The sequence below is a fragment of the Arabidopsis thaliana genome, chromosome 5 (genome assembly GCF_000001735.4).
Source record: "Arabidopsis thaliana chromosome 5, partial sequence".
Lineage (NCBI taxonomy): Eukaryota > Viridiplantae > Streptophyta > Magnoliopsida > Brassicales > Brassicaceae > Arabidopsis > Arabidopsis thaliana.
This window is the reverse complement of record NC_003076.8, coordinates 17,728,773-17,749,012: the sequence shown is the minus strand read 5'-3', so window position 1 is coordinate 17,749,012 and position 20,240 is coordinate 17,728,773. Positions and strand designations below refer to the sequence as shown.

General features: G+C 35.4%; 6 protein-coding genes across 8 annotated transcripts; 2 read left to right on the top strand and 4 right to left on the bottom strand.

Annotated features, from left to right (window-relative positions):
- Nucleotides 1-486: 486 nt before the first annotated feature.
- AT5G44090 (Calcium-binding EF-hand family protein) lies at nt 487-6,248 on the top strand. 2 transcript variants are annotated; one of them, NM_123776.4, is made up of 13 exons: nt 487-1,253; nt 1,762-2,001; nt 2,353-2,458; nt 2,561-2,660; nt 3,112-3,217; nt 3,337-3,427; nt 3,778-3,919; nt 4,217-4,364; nt 4,477-4,586; nt 5,018-5,174; nt 5,276-5,401; nt 5,609-5,762; nt 5,902-6,248. In NM_123776.4, the coding sequence occupies exons 1-12, from the start codon at nt 1,104-1,106 to the stop codon at nt 5,747-5,749; spliced, it is 1,617 nt and encodes a 538-aa protein (NP_199222.1). In that variant the 5' UTR covers nt 487-1,103; the 3' UTR covers nt 5,750-5,762; nt 5,902-6,248. The 2 variants fall into 2 exon arrangements, with proteins under 2 accessions (NP_199222.1, NP_001332476.1); NM_001344532.1 differs by having other exon boundaries at nt 488-1,673; nt 5,902-6,247.
- A 2,815-nt stretch (nt 6,249-9,063) lies between these two features.
- AT5G44080 (Basic-leucine zipper (bZIP) transcription factor family protein) lies at nt 9,064-11,139 on the top strand. The gene has a single exon (NM_123775.4). It carries the CDS (start codon nt 9,279-9,281, stop codon nt 10,224-10,226), a length of 948 nt encoding a protein of 315 aa, NP_199221.1. The 5' UTR covers nt 9,064-9,278; the 3' UTR covers nt 10,227-11,139.
- A 14-nt stretch (nt 11,140-11,153) lies between these two features.
- CAD1 (phytochelatin synthase 1 (PCS1)) lies at nt 11,154-14,307 on the bottom strand. Of its 2 annotated transcripts, none has more exons than NM_123774.4 (9): nt 14,063-14,307; nt 13,475-13,631; nt 13,157-13,395; nt 12,909-13,072; nt 12,758-12,809; nt 12,336-12,563; nt 12,044-12,233; nt 11,689-11,954; nt 11,154-11,427 (listed from the first exon to the last, which is right to left on the bottom strand). In NM_123774.4, the coding sequence occupies exons 1-9, from the start codon at nt 14,135-14,137 to the stop codon at nt 11,341-11,343; spliced, it is 1,458 nt and encodes a 485-aa protein (NP_199220.1). In that variant the 5' UTR covers nt 14,138-14,307; the 3' UTR covers nt 11,154-11,340. The 2 variants fall into 2 exon arrangements, with proteins under 2 accessions (NP_199220.1, NP_001332549.1); NM_001344531.1 differs by having other exon boundaries at nt 13,791-14,305.
- A 931-nt stretch (nt 14,308-15,238) lies between these two features.
- On the bottom strand, nt 15,239-15,528 carry AT5G44065 (uncharacterized protein; the record flags this gene model as incomplete). The annotated part of the gene is made up of 1 exon (NM_001125897.2): nt 15,239-15,528. One exon carries the CDS (start codon nt 15,526-15,528, stop codon nt 15,301-15,303), a length of 228 nt encoding a protein of 75 aa, NP_001119369.1. The 3' UTR covers nt 15,239-15,300.
- Nucleotides 15,529-15,587: 59 nt separating this feature from the next.
- Nucleotides 15,588-16,694, bottom strand: AT5G44063 (uncharacterized protein; the record flags this gene model as incomplete). The annotated part of the gene is made up of 5 exons (NM_001344530.1): nt 15,588-15,778; nt 16,392-16,445; nt 16,538-16,559; nt 16,616-16,648; nt 16,674-16,694. Coding segments are annotated over 5 exons (321 nt in total), but the record flags the coding sequence as incomplete, so codon positions are not given.
- A 20-nt stretch (nt 16,695-16,714) lies between these two features.
- Nucleotides 16,715-18,008, bottom strand: AT5G44060 (embryo sac development arrest protein). Its single transcript, NM_123773.3, has one exon. It carries the CDS (start codon nt 17,802-17,804, stop codon nt 17,352-17,354), a length of 453 nt encoding a protein of 150 aa, NP_199219.1. The 5' UTR covers nt 17,805-18,008; the 3' UTR covers nt 16,715-17,351.
- Between the last annotated feature and the right edge of the window lie 2,232 nt (nt 18,009-20,240).

Below are 20,240 nucleotides of genomic sequence, written 5' to 3'. Positions count from 1 at the left end.
CATACTTTAGATGACTCCAATCTAAAACTCTTTATTTTTATTTTTTCCATACTTCAAATGTTTACTTATTCACTGATCGTATACTTGAATGGTTATAGTTAAACTCTTCACATTTTGTTAGCGCTCATCTTCGAATAAAGTGGCAAAACTGAATTTCATATTGAAGTTACACATATAAAATACATTCATTTTTAGATTCATATGATCTACTCCTACATACTTTTGCATTTCGACTAAAAAAGCAAGTGCTCCAATACAATTTTTGAGAAATGACAAATATTCATCATCATTCTTCAAAACTAGGTTTACACATGTGAAGTCACATTTTTATGACTTTAATGAATCAGTTGCAATCTTGATGATAACAGTCGAAACGTCATGAAGTTTAACAACCAAACAAACAATTTGATCGCTAATTTCTGCGATTTATTAATTGACTCGAGACTCAAATAAACATGATCGCAAAAACGGATAAAGAACGCTGGATTTGGTTGACTTTTTGGTCAACGTTGAGGACTAAAAGTGGAAAACAAAAATACCACCACCACCGCTAGTACTACTGCGTCTGAGACTGAGAGAGAGTATTAAAATCAAAATTAAATACTTTTTCCTTTTTAATTCATTTTCTCATCAATAACACAATCTCCCTGGAAAAATTCTCTACGACTTCCTCTCGTCGTCGAGCTTGTTATTGATCGGAGAGAGAGATCAGTGTTCTTTGGATCTTCCAATTTCTTCCACGTTTGTGCTTGAATTGCAGAAGAAGTTTTGTATAGGACTCTGTTTTGCTTGTTGATAGAATTTGGGAATCTAGGGTTTATCGAATCGTTTATTTTGGTTTTCGTTTAGTTTCTCTTCTTCGAGCTGGTGTTTCTCAACTAGTTAGAGAGTTTCTCGATTGGTCAGAGCTGCTTTTATTGAATTTTCTTTGGATTTCGTGCTTATAGATCTTTGAAAAGTCTGAGAATCCTGTTTTGGAGTTACTGCTTCAAGTTATTGGAAGAAATTAGGGTTTCGATCCAATTTTAGAATTGACTCAAGGAATTCCGATATTGGGGTTTTGTTGTAGTTCTGATTCTCAGTGAATAAGATAGAAGATAATCATGGAAATCGATGGTGGAAACGATGTTCAGATTTTGGATCCTGAGCTCTTGCAGCTTCCCGGTTTGTCTCCTGTATCACTTAAAGAAAATCCTCATATTGCTGAAGAACTCTTCTCCCAGTGGCTTTCACTTCCTGAAACTGGCCGATTGGTAATTTTATTCCCAAGCCTCTGGCTCAGTGGCTCCTTAGCGTCGTTTGGTTTCTTGTTCATTTAATAGTTGGCGCCTGTTTTATGTATATGCTGATACCTGTTCGTAAGTCCTTGTTGTGACTTTATCTGATTTCAAGTCAATTTCTGCAGAGCAAGATTCAACATGCTTATTGCTCTTACTGAATCCTCGGCTGTTGCATATTTAGTAGTTTTGTTTATTTCTTATAGATTTTACTTAGTGTTAGATAAAGAGTGCTTGAATAGCACATTTAGGGGTTATAATGACTTAGGTGATAATAGTACTGGGATATTACAAGGCTCTGCTAAACTTGAGAAGTGTTTGTATTTGTGTAGTACCAGATTTAACTTAAAGCTCCTGAGAATATGGTCCAGTGTTGTATGCCGATTGCCGACTCATGTTGGTGAAGAAACTTTTGGTGGTTGTTTTTCGTTTAAGGTTTTACGTGGTCCTCTTTTAACAGTTCATCTGTGTGATGTTTGTGCAGGTCAAGTCTTTAATTGATGATACTAAATCTAGTACCCCAGTCAGTGTATCCAAAAATTGTACTAGTCTCAATGTTGCTTGCGGGAGTGCATTGCCATCTGTTTTTCTGAACAGCGGCACTCCCCCACTATCCCCACGAGGCTCACCTGGGTCTCCCCGTTTCTCGAGGCAAAAGACAAGCCCTTCTCTACAGTCTCCTCTGAAATCAGTCAGGGAACCAAAGCGCCAACTCATTCCACAGGTTCGATTTTTTATCCAACTGCTCCTCATATGGATGTCTTACAAACAACATGAGAAGGCACTACCTTGCTTGACAGTTGACATCATGATTTGATTGTTTTATATATGCTCACGTAATTGTTGAAACTAGACTGTAATAGTTTTCTAAGTAGATGGAGAACCACGAGAACAAATACAATAGAAACTAAATTCTTCGTTCAAGTAGCATAGGTACAATTTTTTTTTTAACAAAACGATGACAACAAGTAAGTTTATTATGGTCATCCGTTTGACATCTTACATAGTTGAAGGGTTTAGCTAATATTGTTCAACATTCTTGTTTGACGCTTCTATGCCTTGATATGCTATGCAGTTTTACTTCCAACATGGACGTCCACCTGCGAAGGAACTAAGGGAGCAATGTATATCCATGGTTGATCAATTTTTTAGTAACTATATAGACGGACTTCATATGGATGGTGATGTTTAAATACAAGCTTTTTTACATCACAGTCCCGTTCTGTAATGAATAGACAAACAGTTGATCTTACAAACACATTCTTGCTATTGTTCAATTGCAGAATTCAAATCCATTACTAAAGAAGTCTGCAAGCTGCCTTCTTTTCTTTCCTCTGTACTATTTAGAAAGATAGACACGAGTGGCACCGGTATCGTTACAAGGTAAATCATTGTGTTCTTTCTTTTCATATGTAATTGTAGTTAAATGTATATATCCACTGGTATTCATATGTGTTTCATGTAATATAATAATAGATCACATTGGTCTGGATTTCCAGATGCACGCTCAGCTATTTGTTTCATAAATTGCTCACCCTTAAAAGAAATGGAATGTGGCATAGTAATTTTAATACCTGATTGTTATCTTTTTATTTATTTATGCCACTCGAATATAATTTCTTTTTACTTTCAATAAATTTAGTGTGCTCGATTTTATATATTGTTTAGAACATTTGTGATAAGTAATATTGAAGTTTCTACCCTGTAGATATTGTTTGGAATTGATACATCTTTAAATTAGCCAAATCATGAGTAATATCATAGAAATATACAGCAGCTGTAATCTTTCTGTTTAGCTAGTATCTTTTAAATACACCATATTTGGTTCCTGCAGGGATGCATTTATCAAGTATTGGGTTGATGGACATATGTTGGCAATGGACGTAGCCTCACAGATATATAATATTTTAAGGCAGCCAGGTTGCAAGTACCTTAGACAGGTCTCTTTGTTTTCTTTTCCCAGCTCTTCACTGCTGTTTTGATTTGTTTACCAATGATTATTGTCTCACTTGATTTCTTTAGTCCTGAAGGCTAATGTCTTCTTTTGGATTTGGGATAGGCTGACTTCAAACCAGTTCTTGATGAGCTTCTGACAACTCATCCCGGCTTGGAATTCCTGAGGAATACACCTGAGTTTCAAGAAAGATATGGTAAGAACTTGGTTTTTGATACATTGATGTTATGGTGTGAAATAGTTCTACCAGAATGTCTGTTTTCTACTAAGACGTTCGTACAATTTCTTTCCATATATATATGATCTTTCAAAACGCATTGACGAACTTGAAAGTGACATCTTTAGCTGGCTTGATTGGCCTAGGCAATAATTCTTCTAATTTTAATTCTATGTACTTGTTCATTATAATTACATTTTGAAAATTATGAGATGCTTCTTAAATATAGTATATTTTCAGGTGCTTACTGTTTTATACATCTATTGACTAATTCATAATTTTTCCCGTGCTTGTTTCATTCATCTCTGTGTTCTATTCCGTCAACCCAGCTGAGACCGTCATCTACAGAATATTTTACTACATAAACAGATCAGGTACTGGTTGCATTACTCTTAGAGAGCTGAAGCGTGGGAATCTTATTACTGCCATGCAACAAGTTGATGAAGAAGACGACATCAATAAAGTTATTAGGTGACTTTGTTTTCCTTTTCATTATTTCTTAAACAATACGTTAAAAAGATTAAGATTTTAGTTTTATTTGTATAATAAAGACCACTTTAAGTTGTTTAAGAATTCAAGCTCAGCAAGGTGTGTAGCATTGTGAGTAATATGGGTAGTGCATAGGTCTTCGAATTGTTTCTTAGACATAAGCACTACCCATAAAACTCATAAAGAGGAAGAAGTGTATTGGTAGTTCATATTGTGATACTGTGGCAAGACATCATGCATGATTTGACCATTCAATATGACCTTTTCTTTACTTTTCAGGTACTTCTCCTATGAGCATTTCTACGTGATATACTGCAGATTTTGGGAACTCGATGGCGACCATGATTTCCTTATTGATAAGGAAAATCTCATCAAATATGGTAATCATGCCCTTACCTACAGGATTGTCGACAGAATATTTTCACAGGTTGGCTCCAGTTGTCAAAATGTTAATGAACACTTTTCTCGAAACTTAATTGTTATCTTATGGAGTGTGTTTCCTTCTTTCTTAATTGAAATTACGGCTGTCTCTCACTCAGGTTCCTAGGAAATTTACAAGCAAAGTTGAGGGGAAGATGAGTTATGAAGATTTTGCATACTTTATTCTCGCTGAGGAGGATAAGTCATCTGAGCCTAGTCTTGAGTATTGGTACATGTCTCTTCCCCTCTTCTCTTTTTGTCTTTAGTGACTTCTCTTTAGCCATTTTGTCCTTTAGCTGCTTAGCTCACAGTATGTCACTATAAATGTATAACTTCTGAGCCAAAACTTGTGGCATATGTGGCCTTCTTGATGATACAAGCCTACCTGATATTTTGAACGCACTAAACATTTAGTAGTACTATTATTTCATGAACATAGGATACCCATCTTGAATCTAAGACATTTTCATTCATCATCTCATGAACCTAGAACATTTTCATTCATCATCTCATGAATCTAGAACATTTTCAGTTGAACCGCTGATATGAGGGCATACCTCGCTGGTATGCTCATCTATCTCCCATCGATGTTAAACACAGGTTCTTGGCAGTTTTTTGTTTTTCGTTTTCCCTTGATATTGATTAAAACCATCTTTGCAGGTTCAAGTGCATAGACCTAGATGGAGATGGGGTGATCACTCCCAACGAGATGCAGTTTTTCTACGAAGAGCAGCTGCATCGCATGGAATGTATAACCCAGGAACCTGTACTCTTTGAAGATATCCTATGTCAAATATTCGACATGATTAAACCAGAGGCAAAATTTCTTTTAAACCATAACATGGTCTTTTGATATTCCTGGCTTGTCTGTTCCTTTGCTCTTATTCGCATCATCAATTTGTCGAATGACTCTTTCAGAAGGAGAACTGCATCACACTCCAGGATCTGAAAGCATCCAAACTTTCTGGAAATATTTTCAATATACTCTTTAACCTGAACAAATTCATGGCGTTTGAAACCCGTGACCCTTTTCTCATTCGTCAGGTAAACATAGGTTTTCTATAGAGTTTTCCTCCCTTTGGTTATTCAATCCTTCGTTTAGCTGTTGAAACTGTTACTACTGAATATTTATTAATGCCATAAAAATTCGCAAAAATTATTATAAGTTCAGATAGTCACCTACTACTGCAGCCGGTTGTATCTGTTCCAGTCTCTGCTACTTCTAAACCAACTTTGTTTTCCATTTGACAGGAACGTGAGAATCCAACATTGACGGAATGGGACCGATTTGCTCAGAGAGAGTATGTGAGGTTGTCAATGGAGGAAGATGTGGAGGAAGTCTCGAATGGGAGTGCAGATGTTTGGGATGAACCACTCGAATCTCCATTTTAGTGACTCGTAAGAGGTACTTTGTTCAACACTGGTCAGCATCATGTTCCTTATGCATGTATGAAATAGCAAAATTGATGTGCTCAATGTTACAAGTTTGTATCTTTTGGTATATTAAACGTATTAAAAGCCGTTTTCGTTGCTTTTTTTACTAGTTTCTTGGGAAGAAGAGGGAGAAGTCAGATCTTCTTGGGTGGTAAGAGCCTCGGAAACAATTTTCAGACAGACAACCACGAAAGCCAGTCCATTCCACGGTTCCACCTAGAGATTGGCGACCAAGAGACTTATCCGATGCGTAAGCTTGTGTTAGTTTCATGAAATATTTGTCTTGCTTAGGTTTCTCAGGTTGGACCCTCTTTCAATCTTATGTATATTATTATATACGCCGCTTTATAGTGTTTTGTGGAACCAACAACAACGGTTTTATTTAAAATCGAAAGAACTATGTACAAAGACACTTTTTTTTGTGGGAAGAAATTTACAAACCTTGAAACTTGTTTTACATGATCATTGTTTTTGCTTTTTCCTCATTAGCAAATTTGTGCCTATGATATCAACTACAATTCTCGTATAAACTATAGAATATCAAATCAAATTATATACTATATATCAGTTTTTGATTGGTTTGAGCCGACATTGGTTATTTGTTTGTATAAGAATCATTAAAACTTTGTTTGTCAATATGATATTTTGGAAGATGTGTTAAAAAGTCGTGCATTTTGTTTTAACAAGCATGAACTCACTTTCTATGGCGGTTAAAAATAAGGGAATTTGACACGTTTAGACATTTTTAAAGAATTTTATTCTTTTTGAGGCACTTGTCACGGATGAAGCACTTTTCCAACTTTTTCATTAAACTTTTGACCAATTTATCTCTGAAAATTAAGAAATTATAATAAAAAAAAAAAGTTTCATCTTTCCACGTTCCTTTTTTTTTCTTCTTCTTCGTCGCTTCTTCTTTTCACTCTCTTTCTCTCTCTTCTCATTATTACTTTTTTTCTTTCCTTGCAAAATCAAACATTTGAGAGTTTGTCAAGATCGTGTAGCTTCTGTATTTTTCTTTACGGAGAAGCCTCTCTAAAGAAAACGGAGAATAAATAGTAAGGGTGTCGTTGCGACCACTTTTACATGAGATGTTGGTATCGTCGGCATCACTAGACTAAACGGCGATCACTTTTATAGTCGTTGCGACTCTTTTCATGAGAATGATGATGTTAGTCTCCAGTGGCGGATCTAGAACCATAATTAACCTGGGGCACAACATAGCTAACATATAAATTTTAAAAATAAAATACAATATAAACATTTTTTAAAAGACATGTAAATGGAAAAAGAAAAAATTGAAGTGTCCTTGTATTAGCATAATTCTTTCAAAGAGTTATAGAAAAAGATAAATTTGGAAAAATAAGTTAAATACTGAAAACATTTATTACTTGAAAATAGTAAAAATAATGAGTAATAACCAACTGATTAGAAAAAAAATCACTATAACATGGGGCACAACAAACGAATTCTTTCATCTCCAATACAAATTGCACATCAAACTTCAAAATTATCAAATCTTGCATGGGGCACGTGCCCCAGTACTCATACACTTGCGTCCGCCCCTGTTAGTCTCTACATACATTACACGCAAGTAAGTTAAAAAAAAATCAGTCGCCGATCGCTGACGTATCGATTACAAAAAGAACAGGGTCATTCCTTTTCAAAAGCCATAGAATTTGATAGCAAAAAACTTAGAGATAAGTTCAAGTAAACTGAGATAAAAGAGTAAAGAAGTACGTGTCCAGAAATCGCTGTCCACAGAGGTTTGTTCATTTAACTCTGTTAAGATGATCTTCTCGATTGGATTTTAAGGTTTTAAAATACAAGTCCAAGTTTGATTTTATATACAGAACATCTCAAGATATAACATAAATGATCACAAATTCAAGGGAAAAACGTGTCCAGAAGTCGTTGTCCACATAGGTATGTCCATTTAACTCTGTTAAGATGATTTTCTCGATTGGATTTTGAGATAAAAAGGTAAAGAAGAACGTGTCCAGAAATCGCTGTCCACAGAGGTCTGTTCATTTAGCTCTGTTAAGGTGATCTTCTCGATTGGATTTTGAGATAAAAAAGTAAAGAATAACGTGTCCAGAAATCGTTATCCACAGAGATCTGTTCATTTAACTCTGTTAAGATGATCTTCTCGATTTTGCTCCAAATTTTTAACATCTATATCTTAAACACAAACGTAGAAATCAGTCTAACATCTGTGAATGAAAATTAGTCTCAGATCTAAGCTAAAATCTCCATCAATTTCACAGAACCAGAACTAGCAACAAGGTTCTTCAATAAGTGAATCAACCATCAAAAAACTTATAAACCGTTTATGATGAACACATAAGATAACCAGATTTTCTGAATATATACAACTCAAATATAATCATGAATCAAATTCACAGAACATGGACTAAGCAACGAGTTCCATCAATTAGTGATTCGACAATTGCTATCAAATAATTCGAAGTCCACTGCGAGGCTTTAATCTCCAATTTAAGAGAATAATCTCGAATATGAAATTGGAGAAGAAAGACAAAGAATTAAAGAGCAAGTAATCAGATTAATTTTGCAACAAATAACAAAAACATAAAACAAAAACCAAACCGCAAATCCAATTCAATTATTCAACGAGTCATGTAACTAAATCAGCCAGATCGGGCAGATTCTCAAATTGATGGTTTGAAAAAATTCTCCTTCAAGTCAGATCAAAGCAGATGTGGAAAATTTAAAAAGCTGAATTTCAATCTCTCTTTCTCATAAAAGCGGATGATTTGTTGAAGATGGAAGAAGGAAAAAGGAAGAAATCTATTTTTTGGCTTGATTTTTGTTTATTTCTCGATAAAGTAAAAGAAAAAGAGAGAATAAATAAGAGAAGGAGAGAGATAAAACGATATGTGATTAGACGATAAATGAGTCAAATCATCTATTCAAAATGCTTTATCTTTAAAAAGTGTCTAACCATAAAAATGTTTTTTAAAAAATATCTTACAGTGTAATATTCTCTAAAAACAACTACCATCGAGTTAAAATAACGTCATTAAATTACCTTAACTAAATTCAAGTAATAATAGTCAAGTTATAATACATTAATGATCTTGAAATAATTGATGCAAGTTTGACAACTACAGTTTGATGACACGCGACAAAACTTCCCACGCGCTCCAAAAGTTAGAAAATCTTATCCATTTTGATTTTAACCTTATCCAATTTACCAAAATCAGCTCTTTTCTTTGGTAAGTCTAAAAATTAAAACTCACGTGCCACATATGCGCGTGGTATTTTAAAAAAGTAATAAAAGTCAATTAATTACAATTTGGGATAAATTACCAAAAGTTCTCAAAGGTTCTCAATTCGACACAAAAAGCCCTAATCTCTGCTTCTGTAAAGTTCAACATTTGGCGGAGTCAAAGAAACAGAGTGATTCTCTGATCCGATTCCGGCGAAAGAGGACGAAACAAACGGAACTTGTTCATCATCTTCTCCAGAAATGACGTCGTTTCAGGTGATGCGTTCTTCAAATTCGAGAAACTCGGATCTATCTCGTCGCATCTCTTCTGCTTCTACTTCTTCTTCGTCTATAAGACCTCAACAACAGTTCCGGCGAGATCTAACAAGTGTCGGTTACGGCGGAAGAAACGACGGATTATACAGTTCAAATTCGATGACGGTCGAAGGGATTTTACACGATACTTTCGCATCAGATCCACCAGCACCAACGGAATCTTCACTCTTAGATGCGTCGATAAATCTGATGGATGCTTCTCCAGCACCAATGGAGATAACAACAACGACGGCTTCTGATGTTGTGGATCACGGCGGAGGAACGGAGACGACGCGTGGTGGGAAGAGTGTTGATGAGATTTGGAGAGAGATGGTATCAGGAGAAGGTAAAGGGATGAAGGAAGAGACGTCGGAAGAGATAATGACGTTAGAGGATTTTCTAGCGAAAGCTGCGGTGGAAGACGAAACAGCGGTGACGGCGTCGGCGGAGGATTTGGATGTGAAGATTCCGGTGACGAATTACGGATTCGATCATTCTGCACCGCCGCATAATCCGTTTCAGATGATTGATAAAGTAGAAGGATCAATAGTTGCGTTTGGGAATGGTTTAGATGTTTACGGAGGAGGAGCTAGAGGGAAGAGAGCGAGAGTGATGGTTGAGCCATTGGATAAAGCAGCTGCACAGAGACAGAGAAGGATGATTAAGAATCGTGAATCTGCAGCTAGGTCTAGAGAGAGGAAACAAGCTTATCAAGTTGAGTTAGAAGCTTTGGCTGCGAAGCTTGAGGAAGAGAATGAGTTGCTTTCTAAGGAGATTGAAGATAAGAGGAAAGAGAGATACCAGAAGTTGATGGAGTTTGTGATTCCTGTTGTTGAGAAACCGAAGCAGCAGCCACCACGGTTTTTACGCAGGATTCGGTCTTTGGAATGGTGATAAGAGGTATAGACTTTTGAGGATTTTAGGGTCTTAATGTTACTTACTTTGTGTATGTGTGTGTGAGAGTTGATTCATAATCTGCAGTAGAGTGTAATGATTATGGTTAATAACTTATATATTATATTAGATTGCATATGTTATTGGTTTTGCTGAGATTGATCTTATTTAGGCTGATCATAGTGAAGAGGGTACCAATGGAAACGAGATTCTTCATTTTGTTCTGAAAGATCTGGATTTTGGTCCTTATCCATGTCTGTGGAGGTAAAGCGAACAGAAGTGCAGTGATGACATCGTTTCCTGCTATGTACTTTGCTTCTGGACCATACTCAGAACCTTTGGTGACAGATTGGGTTGACGGCACCAATAGGCCAACCTCTTGTTCATTATTGGTATTAACTACCATCCCTGCTGTCACTTTAGCTTCCTCAACCCCAGGCATCAATGCATTTAACAGAACTATCTCGACAATAGAAGTCTTTCGATGAGCTTCCAGATAAGATAAGAGCTCCTGAAGTTAAGAACTTTCTGACGTGCTCCAACAGTTACAGTTCCATGCACTTGTGTCACTGCATCTCGCTGTGACCAGAGATTAGATAATCAAGTCAAGTGAAGATATTGATGGCCACAATGAACATTTAAGTAGGAGAATGAGATTTGAAAATCTCTCTGAATCATACATAGAATAAAGAGATTTTCTAAGAATCAAAACCATATCTCTGTCAGTATTTATAGCCACTGATCGGTGAAAAAGTGACCAGATCCAGTCTGCAATAGGATCTGTTAGAATCCGGATTCAAAATTTGACTGTCTAATACGAATGATCCTTAGCAAAACAGTGTACACAGTTGGGACTAAGGGATACTGTTGTTTTGAATGTAAGCCTTTGGTACTTATTTGTGGATAGTGGATTCATAATCTGCATTTGAGTGTGATGAAATATGATTCTAGGATTCTTAACTTATTGTGATTAACAATTTATAGAATGCAAGTTACATATATCTCTCATTGCAAATAGAGTTTGAATCGTACAGAGAATAAAGAGACTTTCTAACAATTAAGTGTTGAGAACGTGGGATTCAAATGGGGAAGAGAGAGGATTTGGGACAATGAACTAATAGGCAGGAGCAGCGAGATCATCCTCTTCCTTGTTCTCTTGGCATCGTTTTAGCAGCTGAAGTTGCCGTCGAAGATGCAATACCTGCATTTACACCAAATTCACCACGTTACTCATCTGCTTCACAGATTCATTTCACCAAGTACTCATTTAGATTCGGCATTTGATTTAGCTATATCTAAGGATGAACTCGAAAATAGTCATTGTCAATCTCAACTTAGATTAAGTTATTTGTTTCTTTTCCAAAAGACTTATATATCTCAAGTACAAAGATCCCATTTTCCACTAGAGAGAGAACCGTGACTCTTGATGATTACCGATAAATAGAATTGGTAAAAGCGTTACCTCTTCTTGAAGCAAAGTTGGGAGGGAAGCCATGGAAATGAGCTGCTTCATTTCATGCATAAGAGCTTGGTCTTTGATCCCTGACCATGTCTGTGGAGGTAAAGCCAATAGAAGTGCAGTGAACACATCGTTTCCTGCTGGATAAGTTGCTTCAGGACCACATTCACACTCAGTTTGCGTCGATGGCACTAACAGATCAACCTTTTGTTCATTCCCATCACGCACCACAACTCCAGTCACCACCGTGCCTTCAGAGTCATCAGGACCTTAATAGGAAACAAAAAATTAACAGTTGATCTAACACCAAAACTTTTAACTATGATAAGAAATTTGAAGAATCGACATGGCGACATACCTTTGATGCATTTCACGCAAGTTTCCCGACAACAAAACTCTTTTGATGGGCTTCCGGATAAGATTTCAGCTCCTTGGCAACAAGCCTTTGCAGCAGCATAAGTCAGACTGTCTTCATAACCCACTGTGGATAAGAACTTATTGATGTGTTTGAACAGTTCAGTTTCGTGCACTTCCTTCAGCACCAATTGCTGCGGTAGATTAAAGTTATGATTAAAATCATGTGTCACATAAACCAACAGAACAGTTTCCATGCAGCTTTAGGTTTCTATGAAAAATTATCCTGAAGATACCTTTAGTTTCAGCCTAGACTTCTCCTCTGCGCTGAGATTTTGGTTTGAGTCCTCTGTAATTCGGATCTCAGCCACCCATCTGATGAATTGGTTGAAATTTGATGGAAGTGACTTGAACACAACTGATATGATTTTCTCCACAGAATCTACATGCTGTGAACTTACAAGACGAGGAACATCTTCCTTCAAATACTTGGCTATTTCGATCCAGCTTTCATCCTTGCAGCTCTGGTATAGATATATAAAAGCAAAATTATCACCAATCCACAAGTTTTGTCTTACCAAAATGCTCATAAGGATCTCAAGTTCATTCAATACATGTGGAAGAGATTGTGAGTGAGAAAATTGCATTAATAGAATAGCAAAATTGAAGAAAAAGATATTAGCAAACTTAAAGAGAACCTATATTGCATCGAACATACCAGAGTATAGAGCAATCCGGGTTCTCTGTGTGGTCTAGATATGAGCATGAACCTGAGAACAACACAGAAAAAAATCAGACCATATTATATAGAAATATTACATCCATGATACAGTAAGAACCTAAGCGAAAGATAAGAAAAGATTATGTACCCTCTACGTTTCCCTGTTGACTGATCAATACTGTCCATGGCTTCCCAAAGAAGTTTAAGAGGAACCCAGTGAGGGGGATACTTGAAACGAGCAACATCAAGAATCAAAGCCATATCTCTCTCAGCATTATAGCCACCAATAGGTGAAAAGTGACCAGTCCCAGTCTGCAATTATAGCCACCAGACGTTTTAAAACTTGAAAATATGACTGAGCCTTAGCAAAACAGTGTGTACAAAGTTATGCTTTACCTGCTTAAATACACCTCGGTGATATGTTGAGATCATATGACAATTCTCAGAACTCGTGCATTTGACGACAAATTTGCGGAAATCATCAATGGTGCTCTGACTTGTACGGAAAGCCTCAACTTTTGCTCCTGAACAATGAGCCAAACAGACAACTTTTCCAAATGAAATGCCTTTTTCCTTCACTACTTCCAGAGGTTCGCAGCAATCCAACATTGATTCATCAAACCACCTCCAAGGCCCTATTGGAAGAGAGGAAAACTTTTTATAAAAAACCATCATTTATTTAGTGTGGACATAATTTGCTTCAATCTTGCATACCTTTCCATTTACGTCCAGGATCGATAGAAAGAGCATTCAACACCACTGAGAGACTAGCCAAACCACAATACGCAGGTTCGGATTGTGTCTGAAAATACGAAATCAACCTGAAAAATCCTTCCATAGTTCCTTTCTGAAGCGCTTCATTGAAGATTAGCTGCCACAAATGATCAAAAATACTTTTTAGACATCAACACAGCTAACATTAACAAGTACATCTCCAGTAAATATAACCACCAAGCGTACTACTTCCAGAAACACTATCACTGAAATTACTTGGAGATATATTCAGATCTCTGTGATCACTGTCACTGACCTTAGAAGGTTCACAAGTGATGATCACTGTCAACGACTACATTATGTGTTTTCACAATTCAAATCCAAATCCAGTATCTAATTTTACAAAACGCGTTTGATTCAAGTTCTGAACGAATTGTAAGATCTCATGAGTATTGAAGACAAAAACAAAAACGAAATCGAGATTGGAGTCTGGAGATCGTGATTCATCAGAACCACAGAAAAATTCGCGTAACCAAAAACCTAGTTTATAATCGCAATCCATGAAATCGAAACTTGATCCGTACGTACCTTGCCTTCGGCGGAAGAAAAGTCAATGGCCGGAGGAGAAGGAAGAGATCGCCGATATAAACTCGCCATAGCCATTTTTCACTGCTTGTTTTGGTATCTATATATACTGAGAAATTACAGAGGAACACAAAAGTGTTTGCTGTGGAAGATTCGTTAGTGGATTCGAAAATAACTTTCGGTGTGTGAGATTCGAAATTGGGAAGATGATGATTTGCGTATTTAATATACAGACTCACTCAATTATTTGAACTCTCTCAGGTCAATGCTCTCTCTTGGTCAACTCTAATGTGAAAAGCCGTTAGTGTTGACCTCGTCAAAATCATCCGGTTTGGGTTGCTTCGGTTTGGTTGGTATTACTTGTACACTACATTTAATGTGAATTAATACAATTTCTGAAAATGAGACCATTATTACGAAATTTTAAGGGGATTATTTTAATTTCGGTTATTGAAATTTGGTTTTTGTTGTAGAATTTTATGAACTAGTAGGTTAACAAAATATTCGGTTTTGTTTGGTTTTGGAGTTTGGATGACTAAAGGATTGACGACGTGTGGTCACCGTTAGTCTTTGGTCAAAGTTGGCGCGAGAGAGGGAAGACTTCTTGAACCGGTATGGTCAGAGGACTTTGGTTTATTTGTAGCGTAAACGTCTCAATCAATCATCAATTATGTAGAATAACCATTTGGTTCCCAAATTACAATCCAACTTGGAATTATGTAGTACTATTTATTGGAAGTTTCGGATTTTTTTTAGAGATTTTGCAAGTGTTACGAGCTATCCAACTTTTGAATTATATGTTTTAGCCTAATTGACAATATTACAATCCAAATTGACTGTAATTTGTTATTTTCACTGTTATTGCAATGTTATTCATCAAAAATATTACAAGGCCTAAATAACAGTAGCCTTGTTCTGAGAAAATTATGGAAATAGAAAAAAAAAATACTATGACCAAAACATTGAGAGTTGAAAAAGGAGAAGCAAAAAAGTTATACTACATAATATGATAAATATAAGTTTTATGTTGTTAGGAATTTGAAAAGTTAAGTGAAAAGTTAGTTTTATGTGGTTCGTACATGACATTGTAAGTATATATTCAATGAGTATGTTTGTTGTTTTTTACGCCATTTGTTATTATCCAAAATACAAATTCTTCTAGAAATTGAGGGTATATTATTGGAACAATACACTTTCAACCATCATTTTGAAGATGATCATCCTCAAAGTACATAATCTTTTCAAACGGATTTGATGAGTTTCTTGTGGGCTACTGAACGCCGTAGTAACCTAAGACAAAACAGATCATTTTGAACTTTCTTCTCACCAACTGGTAGAGGCGATTGAGCATCCACGTTGGTTTCCCCTGTTTTGTCAATTGATAGTTGATTCTTGAAATTCATCGAATGGAAAGTAGAATGTACACTAGAACCTTGCAATGGGACTACAATTGAGATTTCCAAAAGCATCACGAAAGATCTTATATCGCTAGTGAAAGGGTCTTGTTGGTTATAGGACAAGATAATTATCAAAACTCAAAAGCAAGAGGAATTTGATTAATCGTGAAGGTGATATTTCTTCCCCTACAAGACTTTGTTGGTTTTAGACTGATATGGTTTTGAGCTTTATTGTTCTGCTCTTTGATTTCAAGGCCTTGTTCATGTTTTCCCTTTGTATTAGTGTTTTCTTGTTTCGCTCCCTTCATGTATTCTTTGATTTCTGTAAAGGCATAACAATTATTGTGGTAAAAGAAAAAAAAAGATTATTTACTTACGATGCTCTAATTCATTACAATTTACAACTAACTTTAATAATTCTTATAGTATATATATTTAATATACTACCAATATGAAGTAAAACTAGATTGTGTATAGACATTACATATATGGATACCCAGTTGGTTGTACTGAGAGACCCTCTATTCCAACCAATGTGGGTCACATTGCTTTAGATATGTCTGAGATTTTCAAATTTGCAGCTGTTCTGCTTCGATCAAAATTTCAAAAAATTAAAGATGAGCAAAAATAAAATATGAAGAATTAAAGAACTCACCAACCCATGAGAAATGTACTTAAATTCAAGAGGTTCTCAGATTCCCTACATATGTACACAGTAATCACCAACAAAAACGTTCAATAAACATGAGAAGCTTGAGTTCGAAATGGAAAAGTAAGAGCATAAGATAAGTCATAAGAGTGATAAGGAAACAGATCAAAAGATAATACTATTAGAAAACTAATGTAAGTTATAAGCAACAATTGAAGCTGAAGAGTCATTGAAACTCCATTGACCCATAATCAAACAAATGGTCAATGGATAACAAATATTCGACCTGACTGGTTAATGCAGTTAACCTCAATGCCGTGATGCTTGGGAGTCAAAGATTCTGTATCACCAAGAAACAACAAAGAGCTTCACAAATGTTGATATAGATAGATTCTTATTTAAATTGAACTGAAGAATCGAAAACATAATCACCATTTTTTTTGTCCACTGCTAACTACAAAATCCAACGAACAAACCACAATGAGATCATAGAACCATGTTCTGAATTACCCAAGTATTCAAGTATTGTCCTTTGAACTTTTCCTGTGATTAAGAAACTTTATAGAACCAGCAAAACACACGAATTCAATTCTAAAAATAGAAAAAAAAAAAAAAATTAGTCAAGTAAAGGGCATCATCATCATCAGATGATATACTACATCTAAAAACTCAGGCTCTTAATTCCTGTTTAAGAATTCAAGTAAATTAGTGTCTTCAAAAATGATCGGTATAATTAGCATTTCCAGTAACTTCTGATAATCATCTCAAAATAAAGGTAAAATTTTTACAAACTCAAAACAGAGATCATATTAATAAGTTCTTGCAAGAATCAAAGTATACAAAGGGACTGATCTTCACTCTATTTGCTTCCCAGATCAGGAGATTCATATTGTTGAATTAACACGGATCTAAGATTGATTCAACAGGTTAAGTAATCTAAAATCATTACGCATTAATCATTTTTGTTCATCTTCAAAATAAGTAATAATAACATAACAAAAAAATGGTTGAATCTGGGTTCAATTTGGTCAATTTAAAAGCATAATTAGACCAGATTTGCAACATTCAAAAAAACCCTAAAACATTTCTGAGTCAATTTCGATGAAGACGATGAAGAGAGAGCTTTTTACAAAAAAACATTAATGGACAAAAAATAAAAGATAGAGAAGAGGAATGTTTCGGTGTTACAGCTGTTTTGTTTTTCTAAACGACGAACCAATAATACGACTCCACGTGGATTTACGCATCACAATTTAAGGAATCGGGCAAGCTGTGACGGGTTAACGATACCGGGCAAATGGGTCCCATCTACCCGGAGTATGTTAGCAACCTCCACATATCTCCTCCGTTTATGATCACTCGGCTCTATATCATGGCTCGGCTTATTCTTTCTAGGGTCAATAGATTGGGTCGTTAATGGGCCGGCTTGGGCTTTAGTTGGATTCCAAAGCTCTCCGAAGAGTGTGCCATTGTTGAGAAACTCATGAGCCAAGTAACCGGCTAAGAGCTGATTCGAACAAACCGGCTCGGCTAAGGCTACAGTGGCGGTGGTAGTTGGTCGAGGGATGATCGGCGTTTTCTTGACGATGGATTTAGTCGGCGGCGGTGGTGGATTTATCACGGCGGATTCCGTTTGTTTGCCGGCGACGGCGCCGGAGGTAACTCGGCGTGGGGGAAGACGCATCGTTTTTGTATTCATGGCTGTTTCTTTTTAAGTGCATGCCACGTCATCGACAGTAATTTTTAAATTAATTACTGCGGTGAAACAGTATTTTTAAACAACCCGAGAAGGCTTTTTATTTTTTAATCTCTGTTTCTTTAACTTAAGAAATAATAAGTAGAGATAGAGAGAGAGATAGAGAGAGAATTAGACGATTTGAGAGAGGAGGAGAAATGAAAGGACAAGGAGATTTCAAGTAGGGTTACGACAATATATAGAAGAAGGAAGAATAAATTACCCTTTAATATTGCCAAAATTACGAACAATGCCATTCGTGAGTAAATGACTTAATTGTCCTTTCTTCTTTACCATATCTTCTAATTTGGGTTACCAATGGAACAAGTAAGGAAAATATGAAAGAGCTTTTGGGGTTGAAGAAAAAGGAATCTGCTTTTTTTGAATTTGTTTTCTCTTAATCTCATAAATAGATTCTGATTATAGATTTTATTACCAAATGATATGTGAAGTTATTTTTTATGTCTTTATGAAATAGTTATAATATGTCAAATCAATTTATGTTTATTATATATAAGTATATAACAAACAAATAATGGGATTTTAAAATCAACTAGTGGTACTATATGATAAAACATTTACTAACAATTAAGAAATTTCCTTTTCAGATTTTTTTTTGTTAAAAAAAAATTCAAAAAGTTTTTCAGATATTAGAAAAATTTATCTTTAATTATTTTTATAATTTATCTTTTTTGTTCTTTGAATCTATTCATCTCAATTTGTAATTATTTTTTCAATCTTAGCTAATGACGATTGGGGATCTCTCTTAGTTGTCAAGAATGAGTCATTAACTAAAAAACAGTAGCTAATAAATTCGCAAAGAAAAAAAATAATCATACAGCAACTATAAAAGATGACTTCTTGCAGACCCATCATAATGTAGATTAGAATAGACACATACCACTTTCATGCATAATCGTAATTGCTCTGATTTGTGTATAGTCCATACATACACCCAAAATACTCGACCCCATACACCCCATTAAGGTGGCCTCACAAAAATATTGCTCTGTCAACCCCCTTTTCTCTTTTATACTCATTTGCATTCTTTTTAAATCTTTTTATGAATCTCATCAGATTTTAGCGATTGAAATTTCTTATAAAGCACCCCCTCGTTGTTTCGAGTGATCTTAACGGCTCTTTCTTTGGTGAAAGCTTTTTGACAAACTATACGTCCATCTTCATAATGGTGAAACTCGATGTATTGCAAAAATAAGTTGGAGTTAGTAGGAGGGGAGTATTGATTTGTAATGAGAACATTCTCAATGTAATATCTAAGCAAATAAAATTTTAGTTATATCACAGCCTAAAATTATCAAGTGTGGAAAGGTTCGAGTGCATTTGATTAAGTGTTAGAAAATATCCCTCGAGAATGCTTGAGACGCATAAGGTGTAAGCGCTAAGCAAATCGACCAGTGACAATAACAAAAGAAAGAATACCATTAAGTTCTCCATCAGATATAGTCGATCGATAGAGATTTGATCAGCATGATCACCATGCAATTGCGGAAGATGAGAATGAACCTGAAACTCGAGACAAGCAAAATATTTTGACTGTTGACAAGAATTAGAGTAATGTTGCTGCATGTTCATAATTTTTACTTATATACACGCCCCCTATTATTGATGATTAGAAGCATAGGTTGCACGTATATATAAATTTTTCATTGTTTGCTATCTCAACTTCACATGTAAGATACTACTTCTTGATTGATGGAGGATTCAAATAGATGCATGACTCTTCCAAATCAGAATAATCCACAAACTTTATATAAAAATTTCTTCCTTGATAGGGTCTAAACATCACATAGTTCAAATTGAATCTCTTAATTAACTCCATAGGTAAGTTGGTTTAGAGTAACCAAGGAATGAAGGGTTGATGTCTATTCTTATAAATTAAAACTATAAACTTTTAAACCATTAACCATCCATAGAATTCAATGAATGCAAGTATTTTAAGATTTTCATGATCCTTGCAAGATTGTTGCGTGTACAATACAATATACACACATTTACACTTACACACAACTACACGCTAAAATTTGATAAAGTAAATTTTTAAGGTCAAACTTTTCCATGAGTTACTTTATTCTTCTTTGTCATAAATACAAATAATGCAGATAAATCGAAAAGATCTAAAATATAATTCCAACAAATATAATCGATTAATTATTGTTTATAAATTAAGCTGGTTAAACTCATCTAAAAGTTTTTTTTTCTCTCCATCAAAATCGATGGATAAACAATTCATTTCCCCAATAAAAATATGTCTTTACAATTCACCAAATTGAGACAATTAAAGCTGGAAATCAAAATAAACTGATACACTTAATATTGGAGCCCTAACCCCCGGATAGACTAATGGACAGTACTTGTATGGATATACATCACTTTAATCAT